This window comes from Diaphorina citri, unplaced genomic scaffold (assembly GCF_000475195.1).
Source record: "Diaphorina citri unplaced genomic scaffold, Diaci psyllid genome assembly version 1.1 scaffold37, whole genome shotgun sequence".
Classification (NCBI taxonomy): domain Eukaryota; kingdom Metazoa; phylum Arthropoda; class Insecta; order Hemiptera; family Psyllidae; genus Diaphorina; species Diaphorina citri.
In genome coordinates, this window is record NW_007377474.1 from 143,143 (window position 1) to 157,432 (window position 14,290).

At 36.2% G+C, this 14,290-nt stretch overlaps 1 protein-coding gene and 1 non-coding gene across 2 annotated transcripts in view; one reads left to right on the forward strand and one right to left on the reverse strand.

Moving 5' to 3' along the window:
- Nucleotides 1–1,279: 1,279 nt before the first annotated feature.
- The window catches only part of LOC103512533 (inhibin beta chain-like), a 33,128-nt gene continuing 20,117 nt past the window's right edge, over nucleotides 1,280–14,290 (reverse strand). Inside the window, exons 3-4 of the mRNA XM_008477302.3 lie at nucleotides 2,604–2,824; nucleotides 1,280–2,482 (exon numbers count right to left, since the gene is read on the reverse strand). Coding sequence (XP_008475524.3) covers nucleotides 1,871–2,482; nucleotides 2,604–2,824 — 833 coding nt within the window. The 3' untranslated portion in view covers nucleotides 1,280–1,870. The remainder of the gene's footprint in view (nucleotides 2,483–2,603; nucleotides 2,825–14,290) is intronic.
- On the forward strand, nucleotides 5,045–5,251 carry LOC113468857. Its single transcript, XR_003392458.1, has one exon. It is a non-coding gene; the product is annotated as a small nucleolar RNA U3 (small nucleolar RNA).

A 14,290-nucleotide genomic window follows, 5' to 3' on the forward strand; every position in this document is an offset into this window, starting at 1 on the left:
CAGCTTGTTCCACTTTTTTGCTTTTAACTAAGACAGGGCCGGCCTGCTGGAATACTTGTATTTTATTTATTGACTTTCGCCAATACGGAGTATTATCAAAATGATTTGAGGCTCTATTATTCTATTCAATAAGATCGAAATCAACAAAATATTAAAACTATGCAAAAGAACCAGCGTAAACATTTGAAATAAAATTAAATATAAACAACCAAGAGCTATAACGACCAACAGAATGCCAATATATGCTAATACCTTTTTAAAGGTTCTCAAAAAATATTGCCACTAATTTACCTAGAGCAAAAGTATTTCCTATACTACTAATAATGACCTGGTTAAAGTCATGCCCAACTTGATATTATCCAATGACAAAAAAAGAAAAGTGATGGGTTTGTAATGAAAGAAACAAATAGGTAACACTTAAAACTAATATGTCCTCAGGAAACACTGAAGTTCTGTACAATACGTCATGTACAATTCGGAGAAAAAATCATTTTATGAAAACGAAACAAAATAGTCATAAGATTACTCCTTACAGTATGGTTCAGAATAGTAATGCCATCGTGCTTGATAGAAATACAAGAGTTAATTTCATCTAATCTATAAAATAATAAATACCTACTAAACTACTTTAATATGTATTTGTGTACAATATTGACATTGAAATCAAACTCATGATCTTTTCAACATAATATGTACCTCCTTATAATTTATAATCGAATAAGTACCTACCTAGTTTAACATCAAATTGCTCTCACACTCACTAGAATACTCTTGCAGTTGTATAAAGATTGTCAATTCTACTCCGGAAAGTTTTCAAATTCTTTCGTTAGGTACCTCAGGTATTTTCAACCAAAAAACGCTATAAAATTAAAAGTGCCATGAGTAGGTTCTCGGAAGGGGCGCGAAGGTCAAGCTACCAGATTGACGTAACACCTGTCCTTTAACACGAAACATAGGGTATGCCTATTATTAAATTAGATCATTATCATGATACAGTAGAACCTCGATTATATCAACTCTCTATTAAAGCAACTCCAAAAATCGGGGTTTTTCTCTATCTTTCAAGGAAATCCTACTCTATCAGAGAAAAAGATCAACGAAAGTGTTCAAATAATGAGTCTAATGACAAAGAAAACAATATCAAAGATGTGTTTTTGTTTGTTTCTTAGGTTGTTTTATTTAATTTAAAAATATAAGGGTATTTCATCCCTATTTTGTTTTTTTGTAGGTACCACTAAATTTGGCCCTATTTTCGTTGTATTATACGGAATTTCGATTATATCAACTTTTATACAGAACCTCGAATATAAACAACTACCCTCGGTCCCAATTAGTTGATATAATCGAGGTTCTACTGTACAAACATATACACAGTCAGACCAAAGGAATCTACATACTAGTCTAAAGAGCTTGATTTCTAAGAAAATAGTTTAAATTAAAGTGCCCAGTCTAGAAACACATCTGAAAGTCCTTTACCTATATCTTTACAATCATGTACCTACCTATGAAAATCTGTTGCCAATCTTTTTTATTTAAACGTAGGTACACTTAGTTAAATTCAAGAAGAAAATGAGGAAATCTAGATGTTCTAGGGCAAAGTACACTTTCAAGAGCTCTAGATTATAGATAAAGGTTATGCCGACATTGAATAATAAATTCAGAGAAAAACTTACAAAGACAACTGAGTGAACAGTTGAGCTCGAGTACTTACATAAACATATGACTAGATTTGCAACAAGTAATGTACACAATACAGCTGTAGCAATCATAAACAACAGTAATTCACTTAAGCTATATCACAACCATGGTGCTCCATCAGGACTGGGAGCCTAGAGACTACAAAATGTTTGCTATTAAAGTATGTACAAATTTACGGACAGCCACATTCATCCACAACCATCTTTGGTAAGTCTCTTTTAATAATATTGCTATCAGGTCCAAAATATATTAATGACATGGGAGAGAATTTGACAGGTGCACAGCAAGGTTGTAACCCACTGAGCCTGTCCATCTTCCTATACTCTTCTATAACGTGACTATAATGATTGTAATACATGTCTGGTGTGCGACGCACGCCACAATCACCACGACAATAGTTTGCATAGTAACCACTAGGTGCAATGATCCAGTCTTCCCAACCTAATTGTTTGAAACTCACATAAAATTTCTGTTTACAACATTGCCCCTTGGTGGTTGCAGAACAGTCCAGTGCTCTCCTCTTAACCCTCCTGGTCACAGTAGGGTCAGTATATACAACAAGGAAAGGACGCCAGGAGTCCTCAGCTTTCTGTGTTTGTTGAAAAAGAACTGGATGTATGAGGTCACCACAGCCAGAGCAATCCACTAGAAGACGCAATCTGTCCTGTAACCCTGAGGAGTACCAGTCCTGTACTGTACTAGTGAGATCAAACTTGTTCCATCCTAGGGATGAGGACAGGGAAACTGTTAGTGAAGCAGACATCTCTGTTTGTTCGTCGAACTCCTGAAAAACAAATATCAATGTGAAGCTGTAGATTCCTTTTTGCTTTGGAAATCAAAGATATACTCTAAAGTAGGTAGTGACTGTAAACATGAGACATGACAACGAACAATAATCTACTTACCTTACCGCTCACATAGGTGGCATTGGATTGAGCAGAGACACGAAATACCCAGAGGGTCACATTTCTGTCTGACTTCTGATAAATTGGTCTCAATGTATGAGGGAAACCGGATCGGAACTCTATTCGGACCCATAACACAGCAGACTTGACTTTCAGTTCTGTGCCATCCATTTCTTTCGGCCTTGGAAACTCCAGGAGCTGCTGACCGTTGAGCATATAACCTGAAATTATACAAAACAAACACATCCCATCAGACGAAACATTAATATGTGTACCTATAGCAAAATAAATATCTTGGGTCCCTGCCTATGTACAAATCTGCAAAGGGTTCTCTAAACAATAAACCCCAGAATCACGCTCTTTAAAACATGGATGATGGTCCCTTGTGTTTTGATACTAGAAATCCGAGCATTGTCAAGCTAGCACTAGCATTCAATATGAAAATGAAAAGCCATCATAGGTATTTTGTTCGATACAAATACCCAACTCTACATAGCTAGGATAAAATAACGTATGGCACCACTGGGTATTGGCGGTCAATGGTGACATGAAAGCTAGTCAGTCGTATAGGAAGGGAAAAATCGAATATTATAAACCTCGAATTACCTATATAATTTGTTTCTATTTCGAAGAAAACATGACAACTGAAATACTGGATGAGGATGTACAGGGAGGATGATATGCATTACTCAATAGCAGTGTGCTACTACTATGTACATACGATACACTCATTTGTTCAGAATTCTGTCATGCGTTTTCCTGGAGAATATGCAATGAACTAGTATTCATTCACATTTTTTTTTTTAGAGAGAGAGCTCCAAGACTTTGAAGACAGAGTGAGATCAAAATGTATGACAAGATGTAATCTAAAGCCGAATTCCTGAATCTACCTCATAAAGGCGAAAAGAATCCTGAGTCATCCAATGCCGACAACATAATATAGTGCTATGTTGTTACATAGAAATAGGTAAAATATTAAAATCAATGAAATGACAAACTAAATTTTCATTTTTCACCGAAAGGTCAAACGTATAAAATGTTCAAAGGGTAGATGAAAAAAGAAAAAAATGAAAAAAGTGCCAGACTACATAAACATACATTTAAAGGAGGCTTCGGTCCGATGTGCGATTGAGACAAAACATATTGATGATCCCTTTCTGGAAGGTCATCCTTGAGCGGAATTTATCGCATCTATGTAGTTCATTACAACAACACTTACCTACTAACCAAAATGTATTTAAAAGAAGGGCGATATCAACAAGGAATGTCATAAATTAGCTACTCTTTGTAGTCAGATAACCTTTTCTCGCCCTAATTGAATTCAGTTGTTAACGAGAACTAAAAAGATTTAGTGAGCATCAAACGAAAAATATACACAATCATTATGGTCTTTACGTTGAAAGTGTAATGTTCCAGCTCTCTTCTTTCATATAACGAGCCGCCAACAGCAAAAAAGGCCCATGCTTTCATTAAAAATTCAAAACCATGCTACAATTAGCTTTCTAGTGTTTCAACATTCTCTCATCCAGCCTTTGCAAATCTCACTTTCTACTCTTGTTCTTCTCCGTCTGTGCCGAGCATTTGAATATTGTGTCAAGAGAATTTTGTTTATTTGATAACAAATAATAATTATGTCATAACTTCTATGCCCCGTTTTGTCTGCAATATAATACCGGGTGGTAAAAATATACTGATACACCGTTTGGGGAGGACTCTTCCCATGGTGAAAACTAATGACTCCATGAAATCACGTAAATGTGTTTAATAATCTTTAATAAATGAAATTAGAGTATTAGAGAACCTTTTTAATTTTCAATAGAAACGTAGAAAAAGATATAACATTTTTTGAAAATAAGAAACAGCGAGAAGTTATACTATGAAAATAACGCGAAATTCGACTAAATTGTTGCATATTGCATACACAGAACCATGTACATATATGTCTGTCTGTTACGGCGCTGTTACTCTGATGGACCTTTTGTTGTCCTCTTTTCACGAAAAAAACCGCTTGACCGATTTTGATGAAATTTTTTGTGGTTGTTGAGAAGAGTACTGAGGGTGACATAGGCTATTTAAATTTGTCATATTCCATCCTGATTCAAAATGGTAGCACCTCAAAGTTATGACTCTTATGCCACGCTGATCCCGTACAAAGGACGGGTCAACCACTAGTAGTACATACTATTCAAACAGAAAGTTCCTCAATCTCTTGATATCTCTTGGGAAGAAACAAATTTGTATGTTTTGTCTGCAGCAATACGGTGTGGAATGATATTTTTAATATATGCAATAAGCAATGCACAACATATAGCACACATCATCTACAGATCTACATACACAAATGTTATGTTACAAGCAGTATGTTTAATATAATATAGAACTTCTCACTTTTACCTATTGACAATCAGATTTGTCTACATCAGACAAATCATGGCACAATCAAGATCATACTTCACAGGATCATTTCTGTAGTATATCTTCAGGTTGACAAACTTTTATAGTTTCCAGCCCCTCGGTCACGATGATGAGACTTTCTCATTCACCTGAGCGTGAGGTTGTGTGATCTGATCTTCTCCAAGATTAGATCACACCTCGATGATCGCGCCCTGACTTTCGAGTTAGGCGGGTGAGTGAGATGTCTGAGTGGCAACAAATATTAAATTTTATTCCACCTTAAAAACTCTGCTTGCTGAGTGGTTCAAACCTCCAAATCAATCTAGAAGACACAAGCCTCGTGGTCTACTCTAGACTCTAGAGAACTATAAAATTCATAACATAATACATCGAAGAACGAAAGAGTCAATTGATAAGGAATAGGTTAGTAAAATAAAATTATTAAACCTCCAAATCAATCTAGAAGACACAAGCCTCGTGGTCTACTCTAGAGAACTATAAAATTCATAACATAATACATCGAAGAACGAAAGAGTCAATTGATAAGGAATAGGTTAGTAAAATAAAATTATTGATTCCAGAGACCCAATTTCATTTTATTCAACATAAACAACTTCAAGCAGATAATACAAATACTCATAGACTACTAGACCATACTTCTGAAACAGAGTGGATAAAAATAATGATAAAGAAAATGTAGACAGAGCATCATTTATTTATTTGACTTAATTTATGATCCTCTCCCTCTAATCTAATAATATGTCTGTCCTTGTTTAGATAGTCTTTTCTCTTTCGAGTTCAGCTTGGTTTACATTTCCAGCCGTCGAGATGAACGGAAATGCATTTTCTTTAAATAAATAAATAAAAGAAAGAAGAAAGGAAAGATATTTATTGTCTTTGTCTAACAATATTTATGAGAAATGCAACGGAATAATGTGATGGAACTGCTGGCAAAAGACGAAGAAGAGAGAAGAAAAAAAAGGCCGTAATAACTATATTAATGGGCTTGGAGGCTGGAGCCATACTCATCGATCGTGTCTCACAACAAGTCTAGCTTAGAGTAGAGTTGTAACGCACCCCCGTCTCCTACACCAAAACCACGTTTTATCCTCGTGCTCTGTTTCCATATTTTTCCTCTTTACTATTTTCTTATTTTCTAGAGTAGCAAACTTTTTCGCCAACCCGTTTCAAATTGTATTCTGTCCCGGCGAAAAGAAGAAAAGTTTGTTCGTTTCCGAAGCTCCAAAGTATCATACGTGTCCCACACGAAGAAGAATAGCTTATTTTCGGCTCTGTCTGTGGTATTAGAGGTGTTTACTACTGCAACTCTAGCATTTAGTGGTATCTAACCACACTGCATAGTATACACATTACAGGACAATGTTTTTGTCCCTGTGCTTGAACTTCTGACCCCCTTGGATACAGAACCTAGAGCTTCTGGACTACTTCTGCTTCTGTGGCTCAAAGGTCAATAATTTCCTGTGTCGTCCTCATTCCCCAATCTGAATTGGTATAGTAAACCAAAAATACCATTGAACTATACTGCATAGTATACAGTATACACATTACAGGACAATGTTTTTATCCCTGTGCTTGAACTTCTGACCCCCTTGAATACAGAATCTAGAGCTTCTGAACTACTTCTGGTTCTGTGGCTCAAAGGTCAATAATTTCCTGTGTCGTCCTCATTCCCCAATCTGAATTGGTATAGTAAACCAAAAATACCATTGAACTAATTACGCCATCCAAACGATACGAAGACCAAAAAATTCTGCCCATTCCAAAATCTAGCATCGTCTTCAAATGCTCATTACGTTTTCTCCCCTCAACCACAAAACGACTTCAGACAATAAAACTTCCCTCCATCTTCATCATAGGCAACTTTTGTGTCCCGCCACAAAACTTTTGCCTCATGTCTTCAGGGTTTGATTTATCTTTTATGTCTTTACTATCTTCGCTTGGCTGTCTGATGAGGATGTACTATTGATTCGTAAACTGACTGAACCTATAATATAGTTTTCTTCTTTTCCCTCCTTGAGAGACGTGAAATGTATAACTTGTAACCTCAAAAGCAAATCCGACTAAACGGAATACTATTGATTCGTAAACTGACTAAACCTATAATATAGTTTTCTTCTTTTCCCTCCTTGAGAGACGTGAAATGTATAACTTGTAACCTCAAAAGCAAATCCGACTAAACGGATGTTGTGCCGAAATGGACTTTTTGACCAATCAGCTGATCGGATAATTATGGATTACCAACATACTCTGTTAATACAGTTAACCAATAAAAAAGCTGAGGACACCGTAAAGTCTAAGTCCATACATGAAATCCTCATGTGAAATAAATTCACATGAACTTACCACTTTGGTAGATGGTAGAAACCAATTATTTAAACTAACATAGGTAACACTCTGTTAATACAGTTAACCAATAAAAAAGCTGAGGACACCGTAAAGTCTAAGTCCATACATGAACTTACCACTTTGGTAGATGGTAGAAACCAAGCACAGGCAAGTGAAACCAAATCTTCATAGGAAAGCAAATTCTGGTTGAATCTGGATTCAAGTTTTACACCTACTTAAATTACAAAGCTGTGAGAGTCTGTTGCAGGTCTCGAGACTAGACATTCCATTTCAACTTTTTCGGGCGAAATAGGGGCCCGTAATATCCTTCAAGGGGTTTATACATCATGAAGCCAATCAACCCGTTTCTACTCAACGTTGGATGAATACTGAGGCCAAATTCATGGAATTAAATCGACTGTCCGTCCTAGTTATGGGTGAAGCTAATAGGGAGCGCGTAGCGCGACCGTATTCTCTCAAAGTGAGAAGACAATAGGGAGCGCGGAGCGCGAGCTTATTCTCTCGAAGGACGAAGCCAACAGGGAGCGCGCAGCGCGACCATATTCTATTAAAGTGCGAAACCAATAGGGAGCGCGTAGCGCGACCGTATTCTCTCAAAGTGAGAAGCCAATAGGGAGCGCGCAGCGCGACCGTATTCTTTCAAAGTGAGAAGCCAATGAGGAGCGCGCAGCGCGACCGTATTGTCTCAAAGTGTGAAGCTAATGAAAAGCGCGTAGCGCGAAGCCAATAGGGAGTGAAGCCAATAGGGAGCGCGTAGCGCGGACATATTTTCTCAAAGTGAGAAGCCGATGGGGAGCGCGTAGTGCGACCATATTCTATAGAAGTGCAAAGTCAATAGGGAGCGCGTAGCGCGACCGTTTTTTCTAACAGGTGTAAAGCCAATAGGGAGCGCGTAGTGCAACGGTAGCATTCTTTCTGGTGAGGATTCCTACTGACGGAGACATTTTCTTTTACTAAAATATTCTAAACCGTGGCAGGGCCCGTTGAAGCAACGTTCGGATAAACATGCCATGTTTGAGAGGTTTGTTTTCAAGGATTTAATGTCAATTTGCTTGAAAAGTTTGTTTAGTTTCAAAGGTTTTGAACGTAATTTTTAAGAGCTAAGGTCTTCAAGGGGATTTTACTCACAATTTGCCAACAAACTACAAGATTACTCACAATGACCCCGCCCGGAAAAATCAGCATCACATGGAGGATACTGGGATGGGTGTGCACCCGAAAACCGGAATTACCAAGGTGCTATAGTATAGACAATAGTGCTTAGATTACCCAGTTGGTAGTCTTGGGTAACAAATGAAGAACTAAAATTTCACTAGGTTAAAGTTAGTCTAGTCAGGGTAGTTTACAACAGCCCCTAGTCGGAGTACTAATCAGTATCAGTATATTCATTAAATATTAATATATTTTCAAAATACAAGGAAATAAATCTTTTTCTTCGATTTCATTTTCAAGGATTTCATATTTTTGACAGGGGCCCGTTGAAGCAAATTATAGTTCGGATAAACATGCCATGTTTGAGAGGTTTGTTTTCAAGGGTTTAATGTCAATTTGCTTGAGAAGTTTATTTAGTTTCAAGGGTTTTGAACGTAATTTTTAAGAGCTAAGGTCTTCAAGGGGATTTTACTCACAATTTGCCAATAAACTACAAGATTACTCACAATGAACTCGCCCGGAAAAACCAGCATCACACAGACGATACTGGGATGGGTGTACACCCGAAAACCGGAATTGCCAAGGTGCTATAGACAATAGTGCTTAAATTACTCAGTTGGTAGTCTTGGGTAACAAATGACGAACTAAAATTTCACTAGGTTAAAGTTAGTCTAGTCAGGGTAGTTTACAACAGCCCCTAGTCGGAGTACTAATCAGTATCAGTATTCATTAAATATTAATATATTTTCAAAATACAAGGAAATAAATCTTTTTCTTCGATTTCATTTTCAAGGATTTCATATTTTTGACACACATTCAAAATGATATGAATTATAGTTTCTTTTCTTTTAATTATTTATAGTAAATAATATAGTATAGCTGTAAAGCTGTAGATACATAGTAATACATAGCTATAGCTGTACTGGGATTACTGGTTTTACTAAATAAGAAGATAGTTAGGTTGGGTACAACAATAGCCCGTGTGTTAAGAACCATTTGAAGTAGGTGAACTTGACATCTCCACTAATCTTTTGGTGGATGTGACATTTTCCCCGTGTTGAATGCTTAATTTTGAAAATCTTTAAATGGGTATTTTAGATATTTTTTTTACAGTACCTACCTACTAGCTAGTAACTTCATACATAAATATATCAAATAGATTGCTAATTGAAATTGTCAAATCGGGGTGTTTATTCTTTACAAGGTAAGTCGGATCGATAAATAGTAACACTCCATGTCAAAATTTACAGTTTTAACGACCAGTTTGTACGTTTGTAGCCAATAAAGTGTTAAGTAATGTTGTGGACACCCTATATTACTTATTTTTAGTCACCCTGTATATTGCATGCTGGCTCAACTTCTTGTAGTACATAGTAAGTCAGCTGATAATGTGTACGTGACTAGAGTAACAGATGTAGAGGAGAGGGGAGAGCTTATTGAATTTTAGTAGAAAATATTCTATGACGATATTATACTAATTTATTGAGCTTCTATTTGGTATTTTGATTATTGCTATCTTGATAATCTTGAATCAAATTATCAAGTTCTCTTTTCTTCCCAGCATTGGAAAAAATCCGCCATCTGAAGAGGACTTATTTACAAAATTGACCAAATTCCTAGAATGCTTCAGCATTATAGCTGTATCTAGAACAGCAGAACAAAAGCCCTAGAAAGCTGTAAACATAAAATAACTGTACCGGTATGAGGGCCAATACTTCTGAGTATGGTTCAGACGACCCTCAGGTTTTAGTGGAATAGAACTTCTGGATAAACTGGAAGATCAAGACCTTGGATAAATTTATCACTAGATACCTAGAAATTCTGCGTAGCAAATTGAAAGATTTTTAGTTTCTTCGAATAAGGTATTGATGTTTCATAGGAAATCGATCCAACAGTTTTCTCGCCAGTGTCAAATGTCATTTGTTTCACAGCAATAATGCACTTGGAAATAAAAATCAATTAATTATTGAATAAATTAAAAAAATGAAAATAGGTAGGGATGAGAAGAGCCTTCATTCAAACAAGCGATCATTTCAAACCAAACGGTTTCTTCTTCTGTTGGAATCTTCCTCAATATTTCAAAATAAAACAACAATTATGGAGTCAATGATTCCAACAACATTACCATTTGTTACTGTCAAAAGTAGGCATTTTCTCAGTCGAGCCATGTCAAATTTAACATCCACTTTTTTGTAAATAGAAAAAAGTCTAGAACGACGGAAAAATAAATTATTGTAAGCCTCATAAATTCAAAACAAAACAACCCTATCCCTTCTTCTCAGTCACTACATCCAGACAGACAGATATAGATGTTAAAACACAAGTCTGTCCAAAGGCTGTTTTTACATGACTAGACAAACATTGAGACGTTGGTAGGTAGTAGGTATACGAATACGACTGATGAACTTTGGTTGCTATACATACGTATACACTATACATTTGGTTAAGGGACGTTTTAGCCCTATTCGAGCAGGTGGACAACGTGTACCTATTCTAAATTATATTCAATGCTTATTTATCTTTATTCAAAATTCTTCAAGTAGGTACGAGTACATCATAGCACTTGCACGTACTCCTATAAATATCCGAAACAATTGTCTGCTTACACACGAAAAAACTACTCACATGTGAGTATACATCCCTGCCCATTAACCGTACTTATTGGAAAAGCATTGGAAAACTTTGACTATTCGAGCCATTTAGAAAATTTCTTTCTCCCATTTATTTTAAGGGTCCTCCCCCCTCCGTTTCGTTTTTAATGTGCAAACGAGCACAAGTTTCACACTTCTAATGGTCGGCGAATGAAAGCGTGATTTTAATTTAGAGTTATGACCACTCTAAAGCAATGCGAAGAGTACGGCATTCTTTGCCCACAAATGGACAAAAAAACTAAACTGTCTGGACGACTGGATATTGTTTCAATTCCTCCCCCTCCTTTGCCAATTTTAACGTCTAAACTGTCTCTTACTAAAACTAAAAAAATAACAATAAAGAGGATAAAAGAGAATAATAATAAAATTATTATAATTCTCTTGAGTACCTACCCAATAAGTACTTTTCTCAGTTCGCGATTCAAAACTGTAGCTGATCACTGAACCAGCTCCCGCGAAAAAAAAGAACTTCAAAAGAAGTCAAAATAGTATTATGAATTAAATTACTTTCGATTCTTGCATTTTTTCGTCTCAGTTTGATTCTTTACTCTGGTGAGATTATTTCGTAAGTGACTACACACTGCACAATACTGCACATCCACCAAATTAGTGGAGATAGCCGACGCACAATCCCGATTATTTTCTATTTTATTTGTTTTTATTAATTTTTCTCCTATTTCAATGTAAGATCTAGATAACTATAATAAAAACGTAAAAAATCTCTCTAGATACATTTTTTTATTACCTAGGTTGTTGCATTGTACAAATTCTTAACAAAGGGCAGAAGGGAGTGAAAAGAGGCGAAAAATACTTGTAGAGAGAAAGCGAAAGGGAAAATTAGTCTCCGTAAGCCTATGCCGCATAGCAGTAATGTAATCAGCAGGACCTACCTCTCTCTTTGCCTACAGAATTCCAAGCAGGTATAACCTACCCCAACCTTTTTACATCGAAATACTTTCACAATTTCAGCTAGCTTAATGGAAAAAAGCAGGCATTTGTTCGTAGTAAGCCTTTGTTTATAAAACGTACTTCAACTTGATGAATTAATGTATGAATTATAGTTTCTTTTCTTTTAATTATTTATAGTAAATAATATAGTATAGCTGTAAAGCTGTATAGATACATAGTAATACATAGCTATAGCTGTACTGGGATTACTGGTTTTACTAAATAAGAAGATAGTTAGCTTGGGTACACCAATAGCCCGTGTGTTAAGAACCATTTGAAGTTGAAGTAGGTGAACTTGACATCTCCACTAATCTTTTGGTGGATGTGACATTTTCCCCGTGTTGAATGCTTGATTTTGAAAATCTTTAAACATTGTAGATAATTTTTCACAGTACCTACTAGCTAGTAACTTCATACATAAATATATCAAATAGATTGCTAATTGAAATTGTCAAATCGGGTGTTCTATTCTTTATCAAGGCAAGTCGGATCGATAAATAGTAACACCCCATGTCAAAATTTACAGTTTTAACGACCAGTTTGTACGTTTGTAGCCAATAAAGTGTTAAGTAATGTTGTGGGCACCCTATATTACTTATTTTTAGTCACCCTGTATATTGCATGCTGGCTCAACTTCTTGTAGTACGTAGTAAGTCAGCTGATAATGTGTACGTGACTAGAGTAACAGATGTAGAGAAGAGGGGAGAGCTTATTGAATTTTAGTAGAAAATATTCTATGACGATATTATAGGTACTAATTTATTGAGCTTCTATTTGGTATTTTGATTATTGCTATCTTGATAATCTTGTATCAAATTATGTGCTTCTCTTTCCTTCCCATTGGGAAAAAATCCGCCATCTGAAGAGCACTTATTTACAAAATTCCTAGAATGCTTCAGCATTATAGCTGTATCTAGAACAGCAGAACAAAAGCCCTAGAAAGCTGTAAACATAAAATAACTGTACCTACTATGTAAGACCTTGTTGTTGTGGTTAAGGGACGTTTTAGCATTTTAGCTCTATTCGAGCAGGTGGACAACGTGTATTCTAAATTTATATTCAATGCTTATTCATCTTTCTTCAAAATTCTTCAAGTAGGTACGAGTACATCATATAGCAGTTACACGTACTCCTATAAATATCCGAAACAATTGTCTGCTTACACACGAAAAAACTACTCACATGTGAGTATACACCCTGCCCATTAACCGTACTTATTGGAAAAGCATTGGAAAACTTTGACTATTCGAGCCATTTAGAAAATTTCTTTCTCCCATTTATTTTCGTACATTTCCAGCCGTCGAGATGAACGGAAATGCATTTTCTTTAAATAAATAAATAAAAGAAAGAAGAAAGGAAAGATATTTATTGTCTTTGTCTAACAATATTTATGAGAAATGCAACGGAATAATGTGATGGAACTGCTGGCAAAAGACGAAGAAGAGAGAAGAAAAAAAAGGCCGTAATAACTATATTAATGGGCTTGGAGGCTGGAGCCATACTCATCGATCGTGTCTCACAACAAGTCTAGCTTAGAGTAGAGTTGTAACGCACCCCCGTCTCCTACACCAAAACCACGTTTTATCCTCGTGCTCTGTTTCCATATTTTTCCTCTTTACTATTTTCTTATTTTCTAGAGTAGCAAACTTTTTCGCCAACCCGTTTCAAATTGTATTCTGTCCCGGCGAAAAGAAGAAAAGTTTGTTCGTTTCCGAAGCTCCAAAGTATCATACGTGTCCCACACGAAGAAGAATAGCTTATTTTCGGCTCTGTCTGTGGTATTAGAGGTGTTTACTACTGCAACTCTAGCATTTAGTGGTATCTAACCACACTGCATAGTATACACATTACAGGACAATGTTTTTGTCCCTGTGCTTGAACTTCTGACCCCCTTGGATACAGAACCTAGAGCTTCTGGACTACTTCTGCTTCTGTGGCTCAAAGGTCAATAATTTCCTGTGTCGTCCTCATTCCCCAATCTGAATTGGTATAGTAAACCAAAAATACCATTGAACTAATTACGCCATCCAAACGATACGAAGACCAAAAAATTCTGCCCATTCCAAAATCTAGCATCGTCTTCAAATGCTCATTACGTTTTCTCCCCTCAACCACAAAACGACTTCAGACAATAAAACTTCCCTCCATCTTCATCATAGGCAACTTTTGTGTCCC